The 19,523-nt window shown below is 33.6% G+C and overlaps 1 protein-coding gene across 3 annotated transcripts in view; it reads right to left on the bottom strand.

Annotated features, from left to right (window-relative positions):
• LOC141450064 (uncharacterized) overlaps nucleotides 1-19,523 on the bottom strand; it is a 208,720-nt gene that overhangs the window by 54,147 nt on the left and 135,050 nt on the right. For all 3 annotated transcript variants that reach the window (XM_074120099.1, XM_074120098.1, XM_074120100.1), the window contains one exon: nucleotides 17,462-18,075. In XM_074120099.1, coding sequence (XP_073976200.1) covers nucleotides 17,462-18,075 — 614 coding nt within the window. The remainder of the gene's footprint in view (nucleotides 1-17,461; nucleotides 18,076-19,523) is intronic.

Here is a 19,523-nt window from a genome sequence, read left to right as displayed (position 1 = left end):
CCAACATTAACAATTTGTATAAACCAGTGGTTCTTAACCTTTTCATAGACGAGGAACACAATTATATGTATATATTTTTCTCGCGGAACACTAACAATAAATAAATTGAAATTCAGTATTTAGCAAGAACTTAAAATTAAATTCAAATTATTAAAAAAAAAAAAAAATTTTTTTGATTTCGTATCTTTCCTAAGTTTCTAAATTACAATACATATAAAATTGAAATTTCGCGGAACACTTCGACCATATTCGCGGAACACCGGTTAAGAACCACTGCTTTATATATTCTACATTAATAGACCTATGCACAAAATAACTATAGTTTATAATTGAGAAAAACAAAGTGAACAAGAGAACAAAATTTCATAGCAATACGTGCTTCACAGTGGGAGATATAGAACGGCCATAATTTTACAGAATTTCATGACCCAAAAAATTTTCAACCCTTTATATCTTCTACATTTATAGATCTGTGCACAAAATAACTATAGTTTATAATTGAGAAAGACAAAGTGTACAAGAGAACAAAATTTCATACCAATACGTGCTTCACAGTGGGAGATATAGAACGGCCATAATTTTACAGAATTTCATGACCCAAAAAATTTTCAACCCTTTATATCTTCTACATTTATAAATCTGTGCACAAAATAACTATAGTTTATAATTGAGAAAAACAAAGTGTACAAGAGAACAAAATTTCATACCAATACGTGCTTCACAGTGGGAGATATAGAACGGCCATAATTTTACAGAATTTCATGACCCAAAAAATTTTCAACCCTTTATATCTTCTACATTTATAAATCTGTGCACAAAATAACTATAGTTTATAATTGAGAAAAACAAAGTGTACAAGAGAACAAAATTTCATACCAATACGTGCTTCACAGTGGGAGATATAGAACGGCCATAATTTTACAGAATTTCATGACCCAAAAAATTTTCAACCCTTTATATCTTCTACATTTATAGATCTGTGCACAAAATAACTATAGTTTATAATTGAGAAAAACAAAGTGTACAAGAGAACAAAATTTCATACCAATACGTGCTTCACATTGGGAGATATAGAACGGCCATAATTTTACAGAATTTCATGACCCAAAAAATTTTCAACCCTTTATATCTTCTACATTTATAAATCTGTGCACAAAATAACTATAGTTTATAATTGAGAAAAACAAAGTGTACAAGAGAACAAAATTTCATACCAATACGTGCTTCACAGTGGGAGATATAGAACGGCCATAATTTTACAGAATTTCATGACCCAAAAAATTTTCAACCCTTTATATCTTCTACATTTATAGATCTGTGCACAAAATAACTATAGTTTATAATTGAGAAAAACAAAGTGTACAAGAGAACATAATTTCATACCAATACGTGCTTCACAGTGGGAGATATAGAACGGCCATAATTTTACACAATTTCATGACCCAAAAAATTTTCAACCCTTTATATCTTCTACATTTATAAATCTGTGCACAAAATAAGTATAGTTTATAATTGAGAAAAACAAAGTGTACAAGAGAACAAAATTTCATACCAATACGTGCTTCACAGTGGGAGATATAGAACGGCCATAATTTTACAGAATTTCATGACCCAAAAAATTTTCAACCCTTTATATCTTCCACATTTATAGATCTGTGCAGAAAATAACTATAGTTTATAATTGAGAAAGACAAAGTGTACAAGAGAACAAAATTTCATACCAATACGTGCTTCACAGTGGGAGATATAGAACGGCCATAATTTTACACAATTTCATGACCCAAAAAATTTTCAACCCTTTATATCTTCTACATTTTTAGATCTGTGCACAAAATAACTATAGTTTATAATTGAGAAAGACAAAGTGTACAAGAGAACAAAATTTCATACCAATACGTGCTTCACAGTGGGAGATATAGAACGGCCATAATTTTACAGAATTTCATGACCCAAAAAATTTTCAACCCTTTATATCTTCTACATTTATAAATCTGTGCACAAAATAACTATAGTTTATAATTGAGAAAAACAAAGTGTACAAGAGAACAAAATTTCATACCAATACGTGCTTCACAGTGGGAGATATAGAACGGCTATAATTTTACAGAATTTCATGACCCAAAAAATTTTCAACCCTTTATATCTTCTACATTTATAAATCTGTGCACAAAATAACTATAGTTTATAATTGAGAAAAACAAAGTGTACAAGAGAACAAAATTTCATACCAATACGTGCTTCACAGTGGGAGATAAAGAACGGCCATAATTTTACAGAATTTCATGACCCAAAAAATTTTCAACCCTTTATATCTTCTACATTTATAGATCTGTGCACAAAATAACTATAGTTTATAATTGAGAAAAACAAAGTGTACAAGAGAACAAAATTCCATACCAATACCTGCTTCACAGTGGGAGATATAAAACGGCCATAATTTATAGAATTTCATGACCCAAAAAATTTTCAACCCTTTATATCTTCTACATTTATAGATCTGTGCACAAAATAACTATAGTTTATAATTGAGAAAAACAAAGTGTACAAGAGAACAAAATTTCATACCAATACGTGCTTCACAGTGGGAGATATAGAACGGCCATAATTTTACACAATTTCATGACCCAAAAAATTTTCAACCCTTTATATCTTCTACATTTATAGATCTGTGCACAAAATAACTATAGTTTATAATTGAGAAAAACAAAGTGTACAAGAGAACAAAATTTCATACCAATACGTGCTTCACAGTGGGAGATATAGAACGGCCATAATTTTACAGAATTTCATGACCCAAAAAATTTTCAACCCTTTATATCTTCTACATTTATAGATCTGCGCACAAAATAACTATAGTTTATAATTGAGAAAAACAAAGTGTACAAGAGAACAAAATTCCATATCAATACGTGCTTCACAGTGGGAGATATAGAACGGCCATAATTTTACAGAATTTCATGACCCAAAAAATTTTCAACCCTTTATATCTTCTACATTTATAGATCTGTGCACAAAATAACTATAGTTTATAATTGAGAAAAACAAAGTGTACAAGAGAACAAAATTTCATACCAATACGTGCTTCACAGTGGGAGATATAGAACGGCCATAATTTTACAGAATTTCATGACCCAAAAAATTTTCAACCCTTTATATCTTCTACATTTATAAATCTGTGCACAAAATAACTATAGTTTATAATTGAGAAAAACAAAGTGTACAAGAGAACAAAATTTCATACCAATACGTGGTTCACAGTGGGAGATATAGAACGGCCACAATTTTACAGATTTTCATGACCCAAAAAATTTTCAACCCTTTATATCTTCTACATTTATAGATCTGTGCACAAAATAACTACAGTTTATAATTGAGAAAAACAAATTGTACAAGAGAACAAAATTTCATACCAATACGTGGTTAACAGTGGGAGATATAGAACGGCCACAATTTTACAGATTTTCATGACCCAAAAAATTTTCAACCGTTTATATCTTCTACATTTCTAAATCTGTGCACAAAATAACTATAGTTTATAATTGAGAAAAACAAAGTGTACAAGAGAACAAAATTTCATACCAATACGTGGTTCACAGTGGGAGATATAGAACGGCCACAATTTTACAGAATTTCATGACCCAAAAAATTTTCAACCCTTTATATCTTCTACATTTATAGATCTGTGCACAAAATAACTATAGTTTATAATTGAGAAAAACAAAGTGTACAAGAGAACAAAATTTCATACCAATACGTGCTTCACAGTGGGAGATATAGAACGGCCATAATTTTACAGAATTTCATGACCCAAAAAATTTTCAACCCTTTATATCTTCTACATTTATAAATCTGTGCACAAAATAACTATAGTTTATAATTGAGAAAAACAAAGTGTACAAGAGAACAAAATTTCATACCAATACGTGCTTCACAGTGGGAGATATAGAACGGCCATAATTTTACAGAATTTCATGACCCAAAAAATTTTCAACCCTTTATATCTTCTACATTTATAGATCTGTGCACAAAATAACTATAGTTTATAATTGAGAAAAACAAAGTGTACAAGAGAACAAAATTCCATACCAATACCTGCTTCACAGTGGGAGATATAAAACGGCCATAATTTTACAGAATTTCATGACCCAAAAAATTTTCAACCCTTTATATCTTCTACATTTATAGATTTGTGCACAAAATAACTATAGTTTATAATTGAGAAAAACAAAGTGTACAAGAGAACAAAATTCCATACCAATACCTGCTTCACAGTGGGAGATATAGAACGGCCATAATTTTACAGAATTTCATGACCCAAAAAATTTTCAACCCTTTATATCTTCTACCTTTATAGATCTGTGCACAAAATAACTATAGTTTATAATTGAGAAAAACAAAGTGTACAAGAGAACAAAATTTCATACCAATACGTGGTTCACAGTAGGAGATGTAGAACGGCCACAATTTTACAGATTTTCATGACCCAAAAAATTTTCAACCCTTTATATCTTCTACATTTATAGATCTGTGCACAAAATAACTACAGTTTATAATTGAGAAAAACAAATTGTACAAGAGAACAAAATTTCATACCAATACGTGGTTAACAGTGGGAGATATAGAACGGCCACAATTTTACAGATTTTCATGACCCAAAAAATTTTCAACCGTTTATATCTTCTACATTTCTAAATCTGTGCACAAAATAACTATAGTTTATAATTGAGAAAAACAAAGTGTACAAGAGAACAAAATTTCATACCAATACGTGGTTCACAGTGGGAGATATAGAACGGCCACTATTTTACAGAATTTCATGACCCAAAAAATTTTCAACCCTTTATATCTTCTACATTTATAAATCTGTGCACAAAATAACTATAGTTTATAATTGAGAAAAACAAAGTGTACAAGAGAACAAAATTTCATACCAATACGTGCTTCACAGTGGGAGATATAGAACGGCCATAATTTTACAGAATTTCATGACCCAAAAAATTTTCAACCCTTTATATCTTCTACATTTATAAATCTGTGCACAAAATAACTATAGTTTATAATTGAGAAAAACAAAGTGTACAAGAGAACAAAATTTCATACCAATACGTGCTTCACAGTGGGAGATATAGAACGGCCATAATTTTACAGAATTTCATGACCCAAAAAATTTTCAACCCTTTATATCTTCTACATTTATAGATCTGTGCACAAAATAACTATAGTTTATAATTGAGAAAAACAAATTGTACAAGAGAACAAAATTTCATACCAATACGTGGTTCACAGTAGGAGATGTAGAACGGCCACAATTTTACAGATTTTCATGACCCAAAAAATTTTCAACCCTTTATATCTTCTACATTTATAGATCTCTGCACAAAATAACTATAGTTTATAATTGAGAAAAACAAAGTGTACAAGAGAACAAAATTCCATATCAATACGTGCTTCACAGTGGGAGATATAGAACGGCCATAATTTTACAGAATTTCATGACCCAAAAAAATTTCAACCCTTTATATCTTCTACCTTTATAGATCTGTGCACAAAATAACTATAGTTTATAATTGAGAAAAACAAAGGGTACAAGAGAACAAAATTTCATACCAATACGTGGTTCACAGTAGGAGATGTAGAACGGCCACAATTTTACAGATTTTCATGACCCAAAAAATTTTCAACCTTTTATATCTTCTACATTTATAGATCTGTGCACAAAATAACTATAGTTTATAATTGAGAAAATCAAAGTGTACCAGAGAACAAAATTTCATACCAATACGTGGTTCACAGTGGGAGATATAGAACGGCCACGGTACTGCTGTATGGCAGTGAGGTTTGGGCATTAAGGTACATAGATCAGTTAGAGGTCTTACAGACCAAATTTCTTAAGTCCTTGTACTACTGGCCGAATTGCACAGCTAGCTATATGGTGAGAATGGAGACGGGCAGCATCCAGTTGAGATATCTTGTCTTCAGTAGAGCTTTAAACTTCCTAATAAAGATTTTGAATATGCCCAATAATCGCATTCCTAAAGTTTGTTACAACAGGATGTTAACAATGGATGGTTTAGTTGGTAACAATACTAAATTCAACTGGGTTTCGCAAATGAAGGAGTACTTTGCTGACCTCGGATTTAGCTGGCTGTGGATAGAACAGGATGCTGGATTGATTGAAAAAGAAAAAGCCGCCATTCTGAATTGTTTAAGGGATTGGTTGATCCGTCTGGACTTGGAGAGGATTGCCAAGTCTTCCTATAGTACTATGTACTCTATGCTCGTTAACAAGCATGGAAGTCAGGGCTATTTATCATATAGTGTACCACTAGATGTAATTAGGGTTGTAAGTCAAGTACGAATGTCATCTGAAAAAAGGTTAATTGTGTACAGTAAAGGTGTTAAGTATGAGGTAAATTTGGAGTCAACTTGTGCTCTCTGTAACTATAGTAAGGAAACCTTGGCTCACATGTTTATTGACTGTCCTGCATTTTCTTTGTATAGAGAGAGATATTTATGTAAATATTACCCATTAACTGCAACAAGTATTTTCTCTATAAAGAATAAGAATCATTTATTTGATGTTTATAAATTTACAATTAACAGTTTAAAAATGAGAAAGTTTCTTTTAAACTTTTAATGGATACCTTTTAATTTATATTTGTTTTATTTGGCTTTTATCTTTATGGATATTGTTAAATTAAGGTTGTTTATTTTATTAATTTTTATTTTACTGTTTATTTTGTTCATTCATTTTTTTCTCTTCCATTTGTTTTTCTGCTAATTACTACATGTTAATAGTTTGTATGTCAAACCACTCTCCATCTATCATGTACCAGTGTGTATTGTATAGATGTAAAATAAATAAATAAATAAATATAGAACGGCCACAATGTTACAGAATTTCATGACCCAAAAAATTTTCAACCCTTTATATCTTCTACATTTATAAATCTGTGCACAAAATAACTATAGTTTATAATTGAGAAAAACAAAGTGTTCAAGAGAACAAAATTCCATATCAATACGTGCTTCACAGAGGGAGATATAGAACGGCCATAATTTTACAGAATTTCATGACCCAAAAAATAATAAAAATCAAAAGAGTCTAAGGGCTAGCACCTGGATTCGAACCCAGGAGCTCCGCGTCCCTGTGGACATGAGAAATTATAATAATACATATAAAGATTGTTGTTATACCTAATTGTTCTTTCTTTCTTTTCCAAAAAAACACTTTCGTGTAAATATAGCATTTAAAAAAAACAATAATAAATAGGTATATATGTTTATAGACGAGTAAGAACGTTTTTTACATTTTTATTTCACCGGAAGTGGTAGTTTTGCTGCATCCTAAATGGTGGGTTCAAGTAATTTTTTGTTTTTTTTTTTACTTTATTCCATTTTATTTTATCGTATATCTTAATTATACGAATTACATGATTTTAAAAAGCACCATTATAGAATGAGTGCGGAAGGCAGGAGAGTAGAGCCAAGAGAAAAAAATAGGGGAAAATCTGATATAAAGTCCTGCATGACTTCCGCTGGATATTATGTTGGTGTAATAATTTATTTTATTATTATTACTTCGGTAGTCAGCCATTACTCAAAAATTATTAAAATTCTCGATTAAATACGTTGAAACTTGTAGATGTGAATAAAAATAGTTTTGTAAAGTTATTATCATTTTTTTTTCCTTGAAGAAAAAAACAAAAAACAAAAACAAAAGTTAAAAATGGAAATCGTTTTATCGATTGCATTATTTTTTATATTTTATTTGCTTCATTAATTGTTTCGATGTTATATCGATTCGTCTAATTATTCTAATGCTTCCCCAAAAAAAAACGCTTTATAGACAAAGTTGTATCAACATAGTGGAAATTGGCTACGTGATTTCCGCTGTAAGAATTTTATTCTTAATAAGGTCTACCTGATTTGATGTAATGACATCCAATAGGCTAACTGATTACACAAATATTAGTGTCGTACGAAAAGAGATAAGTAAAGTGATTAACGGAAACTAACCCAAGATAGATTTAGATAGATTTCCTTCTGACTATCATTAAATTATCTTTCAAAAGAAAACCCAAGTAAAAGAAAAGTAATCGCCTAGTTTTTAAGGCGGGGCTTAACGTCGAACTACCAATTAAGTGTAGTGGTCGGAGGCGGATGCTCATGCAGTACAACCTCGATTAACCGGGATTCAGATTAACCGGGATCATGTTGAGTCTTCATAAGAAAACCTCAGATCGGCGCCCGAAACAATAGTTAATTTTCGTTGGCGACAGGAAAAATTTTTTTTGTCTTCCGATGTAACACATAATTGGTAGGCGTGGCAGCAACTATTTTATACCTGATTTTCTTGAGGGGTCATTATGTATGGTATGTATGTAAAAACCCCAAAATATGGTGCAATTAGTACTGAATTTCTTGGGATTTACTACGGTCTTAGAAAAAGATTTTACAAAAGACCATGGGATTTGACGTGTAGTAAATGGTTGATTTTCAAACTTCACGGTTATATGTAAAATCTTTTTATGGATAATTACCAGCATTATTTTAATCTTCCCAGAGAGCAGCCTAATCTCCAGCTAGTCTTCAGTGTTAATCAGTTACGTCCTACAGAAAACATCTTTCGTTTGCCCTTTTGGTCGAATTTTTATTTCACTTACGCAATGGAATCCGTTAAGAAAACTGATGCTAAACGTAAACGTATTTGTTTATCTATCGAAGATAAAATCCACATCATCGTGTAAAAAATATTACCCTCCAATACGGTATTGTAATTGAAACTGTCATGTATTACTATGTAATACTGTGTATTCGGTTTAACCGGGATTTCAGTTTTCCTGGGTGGGTAAAAGCCGGAGGTCAGCCCGGTTAATCCAGGTTGTAATGTACTTTACTATAAAAATTCTTTTTCCAACAAATACAAAGTAGCCCAAATGCGGGCATCAAACTGGGAATCTCCCACTTACAAGGCCACGCTCTTCAACAACCGCCCTCGAAAACTCAAAAGTTCTATGCTTCCCAAAAAAAAACCTCATTAGACCTGATAAAGCTAGCCCAGATAGGTGGTGGCAAAAATACTAAACACAAAGCGGATGCAAAAAAAAAAAAAAGAAGGAGTCCTGATCAATCAGCTGATTGATTTGGACTAAAAACATAACAATATTTTTTTTTGTATTGCATTAAATTAAAAATAATCAATTTAGTATTCAACTAATGATTAAATGGATAAGTAGCACTCAGTGATTGTGCCTCCATTATTATGGACCACATTCTGCTGCATGTCTATATTGCAGCAAGGATGAGAGATGGAAGGAAGAAGATAGAATGGCAGAGAGTGAATATAATTGAAAGAGGATTACAAACAGGATGAGTGTTTAACACACGTGCGAATTCCTAACCAAAATGTATACCTGAACCTCAAGTATCTACTCATACAATAGCGACAATTGATTGAGGGAATTTCTATCTGTTAACATTTTCAAGTATATTCCTGTTTAGTAAACAAGCTAACAAGGTGGAGCGGGGTGGGGTGAGGCTGTCAAGTGGCTTTTGTTGATCATTGTTATTTTGGTGTTAATAAACAACCCTAAGGGCTTTTGTTTTTAGGATAAGTGTACTTAAATTGGGGGTTGGGAGAAGGAAAACCACATAGCTTTTTCACTTTCAATAAAACACTTCAACACCTTACGAGGAAAATTTTATTGTCTTAATTCATGTGAAACTGTGATTAAAAGTTTTTTTTTCCTGGGTAAATTAAGATTGAAATTTTGAATTTTGAAATGATTTTATTTGTTTTTCTGGGTAAATTAAGACAGAAATTTGAATTTTGAAATGATTTTGTTTTTCTGGGATAATTAAAATCGAAATTTTGAATTTTGAAATTATTTTATTTGTTTTTCTGGGATAATTAAGATTGAAATTTGAATTTTGAATGATTTTATTTGTTTTTCTGGGATAATTAAGATTGAAATTTGAATTTTGAAATGATTTTATTTGTTTTTCTGGGATAATTAAGATTAAAATATGAATTTTGAAATGATTTTATTAACTTTCTGGGATAATTGAGATTGAAATTTGAATTTTGAAATGATTTCATTTGTTTTTCTGGGAAAATTAAGATTGAAATTTTGAATTTTGAAATTATTTTATTATTATTTCTTCTTCTTTTTTTTTCCAGGAGTTTGCATAAATATCTTTAAATCAGCGAAAGGTTACCTACATACTTGACTATAATAATCTAAAAATAAAATAATCTTTCAATTTTGATGATAGATCTAGAAAAAAGACCTCACCTCTTTTTTCTATGTGCTACAATTTTCGGCATAGATTTTTGTGCCTTCATCAGTTAGCTGATCAGACACAGAGGTTTACTAAGTGAGAACAGTATGATATTTTTGTGGAGGTTCTTCAGCTCAGTTAGGTTATGTTTCATTAAATTTTTCTGTTAAAAGAAGATATATTGCAATCCACGAAAATCCACTGAATTCGAAATCAGGTATAAAAGTGTTGCTACCACGCCTACAATTATGTTACATCGGAAGACAAAAAAATTTTCCTGTCGCCACCACCGAAAATTAACTTTTATTTTAGGCGCCGATCTGAGGAGTTCTTATGATGGACTCAACATGATCCCGGTTAATCCGAATCCCTGGTTAACCGAGGGCCGGTTAATTGAGGTTGTACTGTACATGTACGTTTTTAAATCTAATTTTTAAATAAATGTTCGGGAAAAAAATCCATATTTTTAAATTATGAAACTTGCTTACACTCCTTCTAACGACCACCTCCAAATAGCGGCCACTTTGCTTTCTCCAGCCAGTGTCCATTATTGAGAGAGATTCGACTGTTCATAAAAATACGCAAAGCCGAAGTTATAAGTACCACTTATTTTTAGACTAAGAGTACTTCAAACCGGATGTACCAGGTGAAAATCCTAAATTTATAAAATTTAGCGTGATTTAATACTTCCTGTACTTAGTAAAGAAAAAGTCGTGGAGTCTCCCAAGCCATTCTATTTACTCTGATGCCGGCCCCTTCTTTTTTTTTGATCTCCTGATCGCTTGTGAGGTCAGGTTAAGCATACTCATCAAAAACCAATAAACTATTAAATCAAAAAAACAAGCAAATAAACAGGAAATAAAAAAGAAGGCGATACGGACGATTGACGCGGACATTAAACACAGCTCTGCTCTCTCACTCCTCTCTCTCACTCAGCGAATGGAATCCTCGCACGTGAGCCCTATCACAGACCGCAAATCACCCAGAAAGTTGAAACAACTTCAACACGGTTACATGTTGACTCTTTTTTTTTTTTTCTTCTTTCTGTTATTCATCTTCTATTTGGTTTTACTCCCTCCTGTTGATCGTGTGTACTTGTTGCCCTCCTGTTGAGCATAACCGTGGGAGAATCATTCTATTGCTGGTCTAGTTGGTACTTGGTACAGTTGGATACTGCTGGTTGGTTGCCTTCCCTTCGCCCATCCTCCTGTTTCTATGGAGACCGAGGGAGGAGGAGAAGGAAAGCAAAAAAAAAATTGTGGCATGAGAAGTTAAAGAGGAAATAAACTTTTTCAATTGACCTATAAAATAAGGTTTTCTTTTTAATGAGATCTAAAGCAATAATTATAAAATCATTTTCTTCGCGGATCGTATCTTCACAGGATCAACAAAAGGTCCTCTCTCCTCTTTGCGTAGATTGCAATGAGGAGGAGGATTTCAAGACAATATAATAATGGATATGTCCACGTTATGTACGTAGAAAGGAAACGAATGTTTGACGACATATACAGCTATTTTGATGCACCATTTCGCTACGGACATAATATTCTCCACCAACATCTATTGTGCTTAAATCTGTAGCGGAGCTAGCAAAGAAATATGAGCGTGTTTAAAAGTTATAAAATGAATGCAAGAAAATGATTAGAGAATAATTACGTGATTTTAATTTCGGTGAAGCTATTAGGATGGCAGGTATATAGAGTACTGATCCAACCATTAGTTGTAAGGTTTATGTAAATAGTTTGTATATAGTAGAGGGATGAATGTGTGAAGCGAATGTATTTATAAGTAAGAATGGAGAGTGAGTGATATTCTAGTGATAAGCACCTGATGCTGGCTGTATGGCGAAAGCCAATGCCACAAAAAGAAGACAAAAATCAATGGAGCAAAATGATGCAAACTTGTTTCAACTAGCCGTATTATCGGTGTCACCAATGGAGAGTACAGATGTTTTGTTTTGTTCCCAAACTGAAATCTGGTTTGCAAATCATAACGCAATGGGAACGATCGGGCTATCAAAAAAAACGCCTCTTAAATTTACGAGTAATCAAAATAGTTTATTTATGAGTAATCAAAATATTTATTTACGAGTGATCAAAAGGTTTTATTTGCGAGTAATCAAAAAGGTTTATTGGCGAGTAATCAAAAGTGAATAGGCTTCGTGACCGTAAATTATTAAAAACTAAGAATTCAAGATTGGCGAGGAATCGGTCCAAATAAAAACAACAACTCGGTCTTTTTGCCAACGTTTCGACAAATATATATTGTCTTCTTCAGGGCCTTGATATTAAACAAATACAAAAAATACAAACAATTTAGAGAATCAGTAACACAGAAAATCAGTAAAAACACAGTAATATAAAAATAAAATACAATAAATTCTTTATAATTATTGAAAACTTACGTGGCTATGAGGATTGGTTGAGTTACAGAAAATTAAGAGCCAGAACTGGAGAACAGGTAAGGATGTATATACAGATATAGCGGGACTTACACGAGAATTTTGGTAACGTTGGCAAAAAAGACGAGTTGTTTTTTTATTTGACCGATTCCTTGCCAATCTTGAATCCTTAGTAATCAAAATGTTTCATTTACGAGTAATCAAAATGTTTCATTTACGAGTAATCAAATGTTTCATTTACGAGTAATCTAAAGGTTTATTTACTAGTAATCAAAATGTTTCATTTAAGAGTAATCAAAATGTTTCATTTACGAGTAATCAAAATGTTTATTTACGAGAAATCAAAAGGTTTTACTTGAATAACAATTTAGGGAAATTCATTTTGAGACATTTTGAGGTGTGTTAAAAATGTTTATATAAATCGATAATTTGAGATTCTTTGGGAGAATAAATCGTGGGTGTTTGCAGCATCACATTTCTCACTTTTTCTCCCACTCTTTTCCGAGATTCTTGAAACCAAAATTCAATTTCTGAATTTAGAATCGTAATTCTTAATAGAAAAGTAAGTAAATAAAATCAGTTAAGTTAAAATAAGCCCCCGTATTATAAGCTGCCCTTCTTATAAAGTTAAACTTTTTAAAAAATAAATAAGCCCTAAAAAAAAAATATGGTGATAAAAGATGGCACATCGGGTTCACTAGTAGTACACACTAGACCTATCTAACCCACTTGTGACGTTTACTTTTATTTCTTTTTTTTTTGTCCCGTACATCTTGTGTTCTATCTGTCTGACACGTCCTTGGTTGGGTTGTGGCACGGGCCGTGGCTTTCTTTTTTCTTTCTTTTTTGCTCTTGTGGTCGTCTTTTTCCCACAGTGTTGTTCCTTTCTAACAGCCTTCTATTTCCTCTCTACCCACTTCTTCTAAGACCGTTCTTACTGTATAGAACTTCTGTGATCACTACTTTTTTTTTTTGGGGTCCCTCTTTACTGCACTCTTCTTCCTTCTGTCTCCCAACTAACCATCATCATTCAATGACGGCTGCAGCCTGTGAAATAACATCCAGCCAAACGGCTGTGCAATGAGGAGTGCACTAACCCAAAGACCCGTAGAAGAAACACCGAGTTTAAGGCGCCTCTCTATATTCAACATCTTCTTTCTTAGTACTTGCCGCGCCGCTTTGGGCTCTTTTCCCATTATTTCTACGCCCTCTGGTTGTTTTCATTGTTTTCTTGATCGAAATTTTCTTCGTATTAGTTCTTCAACGATGAAACCAAAGAACCTAATTCTCACTGTAAAGTACGTTGCTTCCTTAAAAGATTTACTTTGTCTTAAAAGTAATAAAAAAGAAGAAGTAAGCTTCAGTTCCTTCTTTAACTTTTATATTACTCCTCGTAAGTTGTCACAAACGGAAATGGGCAGATTCCGGAAACATCCCACTTTCGAGGCCTCAAAATAGATAATAGTGAAAATTTCAAATTTTATATTTGGTTTAAAATTACCCCAAAGTACCCCAAAGGAACACGACCTTAAGTTTTTAAAACTTGACTAAATATATAAGTATATACTTTTTTTTTTAAGTTTTCCCGGAAAACCGTTCTATTAATTCTCGGAAGTGCGTCATATATCCTCAACTACTCATGTCATACGTTGGCCTTAGCTCAAAACTTGAAGTTTAACAAAAAATAATTATGAAGCCATTAGAAATTCCAATGAAAGTTTTGCGTCTTTTGCTTAGAAAATGAACTTTAGCATTTAGGAACTTCAAAAAGAAAAACTTTTAAGGAAAAAAAAAGGAAAGATTTGGCGCAATGAAGAAGAATAACGATTGAAGTGCAAGAAAGACCCGAAAGACACCGTTGGATGAATGAATTTTTCCCGTCTTTGCTTCCGTTTTGGCCGGAAATGTTTTTTCCTTTTCTACTTTTTAAAAAAGTTAGGGAGTGTTTTAGAATTTGCGTATTCTGTTGAGTTTCATCAAAGTGTAGAATCTTTGAAGTTGTAGCAAGATAGCAATAAAATTGAATGAAATTATTTCAGATTTTCATTTGTTTGAGAGGGCATTTTTATACTTTTTTTTTCAACGATAATAGCAGTACTTCATCAAGAAAACACTTTACGTACAGTAAAGATATTTTGCTGGTCTTGTTAGCTTTATCTAATCTTGCTAGTTACTACATCAAATTAAGTGCCGACTTTGAACTACACAGAAGAAGACTAGTTGAATGAGATTTTGTGTAAATCATAAGCAGAGAGGGTCGTTTAATGTGAACGAGACTGAAGAGGGGAGCGACCTGTGTGCCGATGCTATTGCCACTCGGTTTTAATGACTATAAAATAATATAAGACTTAAAAACAGACCAAAAAATAAAAATAAACAAATAAACTTTCAACTAAACTTAGAAAAACTTTACAAGCATGTTGTATAAGTTTGTCGTCTGTCTGTTCATCGGTCTATAGGTCTGTACCTGGTTTGTGTATATAGATCCTTCTTGATATTGGGGTCCCAATTCTCCTTGCATAATACCTTATTGGATTAATAAAAAACATTTAATGGCCAATAATAGGCACAATCTTCACTCTCAGACGAGCCAGTGTACCTTTATTAGGTGTTTATTGCTAATTCAAAATTTTTATTATCCACTTCCTTTCACTGTTACTGTGTTTAATGTAAATTTTCCAGTTAGTGCTGGGATACCCGCAGGGGACGCCAAGAACCCTGAAGAAGTGGCTAGTCCATTCCCCCCCCAACACTACGGGGTTTAAGTTGGAAGAGTATGGGCGAAATTACATTGCTTCTGCAATTTTTTCTTTTTCCTGATCAGCTTGATGCATCCTAAGGAGATTTATTATGGCATCATCATTCTACAGTCAAAATCTTGAGGAATCTTAAGCTCTTACAGAATCCTTCAGTGTGATGTTCTAGAAGCTTACTCCAGACCCCCCACCCACAAGAAAAAAAAAACCTTGGTACCCAAAGCAGAAAAATTAAGACTGTTTTCTTATAACCCTGATCTAAGGTTTTTTGGAAATCCATTTCAGAATTACTTTAACAGTAAAATAACTAAAAAAATGGTGCCTAATAACCCGTAGAGACACCACGGTAGCGGTTAAGAGACTAGGCCCGCAATGCTAAGATGTATTGCTGGTTTAGTGGGTTCGATTCCCCCGGTCTAGGGCCTTGGATTTTTTATTTAATGGTTTAATATGAGGAATTTATAGTAAAGTATGTTAGGCGGTTAAGAGACTAGACCCGCAATGCTAAGATGTATTGTTGGTTTAGTGGGTTCCATTCCCCCGGTCTAGGCCTTGGATTTTATTTAATGATTTAATATGAGAAATTTGTAGTAAAGTATGTTAGGCGGTTAAGAGACTAGACCCGCAATGCTAAGTTGTATTGTTGATTTAGTGGGTTCGATTCTCCTAGTCTAAGCCTTAGATTTTATTTAATTGTTAATATGAGAGATTCGGAGTTAAGTACGTTTGCTTGTGCCTCCGTCCACGACACCTAATTTAGGTAGTTGGGCGTAAAGCACGCCCGGAAACTATTTACTGTTTTTTTTCTTCTTCTTTAGTTAAAGCATACTTTGCTTAACATAGCTTACATTGAGCCATAATTAGCCAATCATACGACTGGTCCCTGGAGATATTTACAAGTTTAAGCATAATACTTATTGGTATTGATGGAATAGTTTTTTTTCTTTACAGTTGAGATCATTCCTACGACTTTCCCATGGGATAGACTAGAAGTGTCTGACCACAAAACGATATCGAGACGTGAACCAAACCAAAAAAAGTTTTGTAACTTTTACTCCCACCCTCCCACTTAAATCATCTTTGTGTCCCTTGATCTTATTTATATACCCACTCATTACACAAACAAACTCTTTGTACTTCTCATTGTGGGACCTGAAAAAGTGAGTACTTCAAAAATGCTTTGTGTATTTTAGTAAAGGATGGAATTACACGGTGGGTGGTTATGTTGGACAAAGATATGGAGAGAGTTAGAGGGGAGGTGAGAGAACTGACCAGACGCTTCACCACAGAACTATAGAGTGTGAGGAGGGGGGGGGCAGCCAGCACGGGTCTCCATAACTATGTTTGTTATTTCATGCAATAATGATAGGGGAGCAGAACTTGGTAAATACATTGTATTGGGAAGACTTTTTTTTGCTTTTTTTAATAGCAGAATAAGGATTCAGGCATTGAATGACCCAGAGAATTGGTCTAAACTGGAACCAGTCTCGCATCAACTAGTCAGTCGTTCACTCTTGAAAGACAGATCGAAAAAAATGTATACTAATTTTCAGTTTAACTGCTTTCATGTCGCCAGTCTGTTTCCCACTTCTCCTCTCTCCTTGCCTCTTTCATTGCTCTCTCTCTCTCAAGATCTCTCTTTTTATCGCTCTCTCCCCCCACCCTTCTTTGAAATATCATTGTAAACATTCGAACAAATTGCCATAATTACCATTATTCTTCTAATATTAAAATCTATTTACCTTTATGTCCCACAGTACTGGATAATATTGTGTAGCAAACACGTTTTCGGATATTCATCCATCAGAGAATTTGACTTCAACACTCACACTACACTTAAGATGGTATTTAATTGGTTGGTTTTTTAGTATTGCGAAAAATAAAAGCCTAAATAAACTAGCATGTTGCAAGGTCTCCACCATTTATGATTTTGCTTATTTACACATTATTTGTTAAATGGTTATGATCTCAAGTTCATCAATATTAAATTTAATAATAATAATAATAATAATAAACTTACCCAGATTCGCCGTCATTCCTTCCAGATCCTTGGGTTTCCTTTTTCTCGGTCTTCCTTTTTGCCTAGGCGCCGGGGGTGCTCCATTGAAAAAGGAATTGGCCATTTTGACCGTTTCCGGATTGACTACGACGGACGAAGGCGGTGGGATTGGCGGTGTAGGATGTGGACCTAGCCTTGGATGGAAATCCGGTCCGTGTGGGAAATGTGACTGGCCCTGTGGATCGGGTTGTTGTTGGGGAGGCGGTTGAGGCGGCAGACCGGTACCGGGCGGTCCTCCACCACCTCCAGGGCCGCCCGCGCCGCCTCCGAGAGGACCACCCGGAGGTGGTGGTTGTGATGAACCATGTGGTGGACCACCTCCACCACCACCACCACCACCACCACCTCCAACACCACTATGGCCGTACGGCGATAATGGCGGTAGTTCGGAATAATGTAAACGACAGAATACCGCACCGTCGCGCATGCCGAACGTATCGCCTTTGGTCAACAGTGATGAACACACGGCACACGTGAAACAATGCACGTGGAATACTAATTCTCTGGCTCGCATTACTAGTTCGGAGGAGAGTATCGCTGCTTGACATCGACCGCAACGCTTCATTCCAAATAACCTGCCACAGAATAAAACATATTCTATTAATAATGATATAAAAGTAATTGCCTATTTTTTCTGGCGGACTTTATGTCCAACTACCAAATCAGGGGTAATGGTCGGAGGCAACTAACAAACATACTTTAATATAAATTTCTTATATAAACCATTAAATAATCCAAGGCCTAGACAACGGGTATCGAACCCACTAAACCAACAATACATCTTAGCATTGCGGGTCTAGTCTCTTAACTGCCTAACATACTTTAATGCACTTTTGCAGCATGAACTGTGTCTTGAAAGGTGCCTCCTCAGACTCGCAAGCCAAGTTAGCCAGGAGGTTATCAACTGCTCTCTGTATCTGAAGAGGCACCTTTGAAGGCACAGTACATGCTTCGCAAGTTGAGTAAAGTGCATTATTTGGTAAATTAAGGAATAAGTTTGATCCTTTACATGAAGATATTGATCACTTGAATATGTGGCAGGAGGTTTCCAATTTTTTTGGTAATAAAACGCAACTCTCCCAAAATTACCAAATAATTATTAAACCTTCTTGTTTGTAACAGATGTAAAATTATTTTTTAGCCATTTTGGATATGTTTGAGAACATCTAAAGCTCTTAACATTTGATTTTTCTTAGAAAAATCACTCGGAAAACGACTTATTTCCCGATATTAAGAAAAATACTAGCTTTACTGCTTTGCCAATATTTTTAGTAGAAAGGGGATGAAAAAATACATAAAAATTACCTATCGCGTGCTCTTCTTTCTCTTTGATAACAAGTTAAAAAAATTGAAATATGATTAAAAATACCAGATTTTGAAATGGCCTAGCACCTTTAATTTTGCAGATATCAAATTGCGGTTTCCGGTTTCTTTCATTGCTTTTTATACTCTTTAAAACTGTGTATATGAAAATGGGGGTCAACTGCTAACCCTCACTTTTGGTCGCGCGTCAACCGCGTATGCGGGCTGGAATCTAAAATCAAGTCACATATTCTGAAACTAAAGGTGTCGGGCAACAAATTTTTCCTCTACCATTTTTTGCTCAGATTAACCGTTTAAGCATGAAATGCATTTTAGCCGTCTTAAAATGAACACCCTGTATATTTAAGGTTTTAAAAAATGCATATGTAAAATGATATAAACGTAAGTCTCTTACACAATTAACCGCGTAAATAAATTCTCTACAGTAATTTTTAGTGAAAAGATATTACATCTTACATCCTCACCCAAATTTTCGAAATATTAATTGTTCTGAAGAAATAAAAGTGGTTAGTAAAATATATCAACAGATAAGTATTTATGAATTATTTACATAGGTATAGTATTATACATGTCAATTATTATACTATGTTTAGAGGAAAATCGTAGGAACAGTTCTCTTTAAAAAAAAAAAAATGACTAAGTATTTGTGGTACCTACTGTTTGTTTGACCGATTTCAAACAAGACCCTGGCATTATCTGT

This window comes from Rhodnius prolixus, unplaced genomic scaffold (genome assembly GCF_049639745.1).
Source record: "Rhodnius prolixus isolate KJV_2025 unplaced genomic scaffold, Rpr scaffold_2, whole genome shotgun sequence".
NCBI classification, from domain to species: Eukaryota; Metazoa; Arthropoda; class Insecta; order Hemiptera; family Reduviidae; genus Rhodnius; species Rhodnius prolixus.
This window is presented reverse-complemented; position numbering and strand designations above follow the sequence as displayed.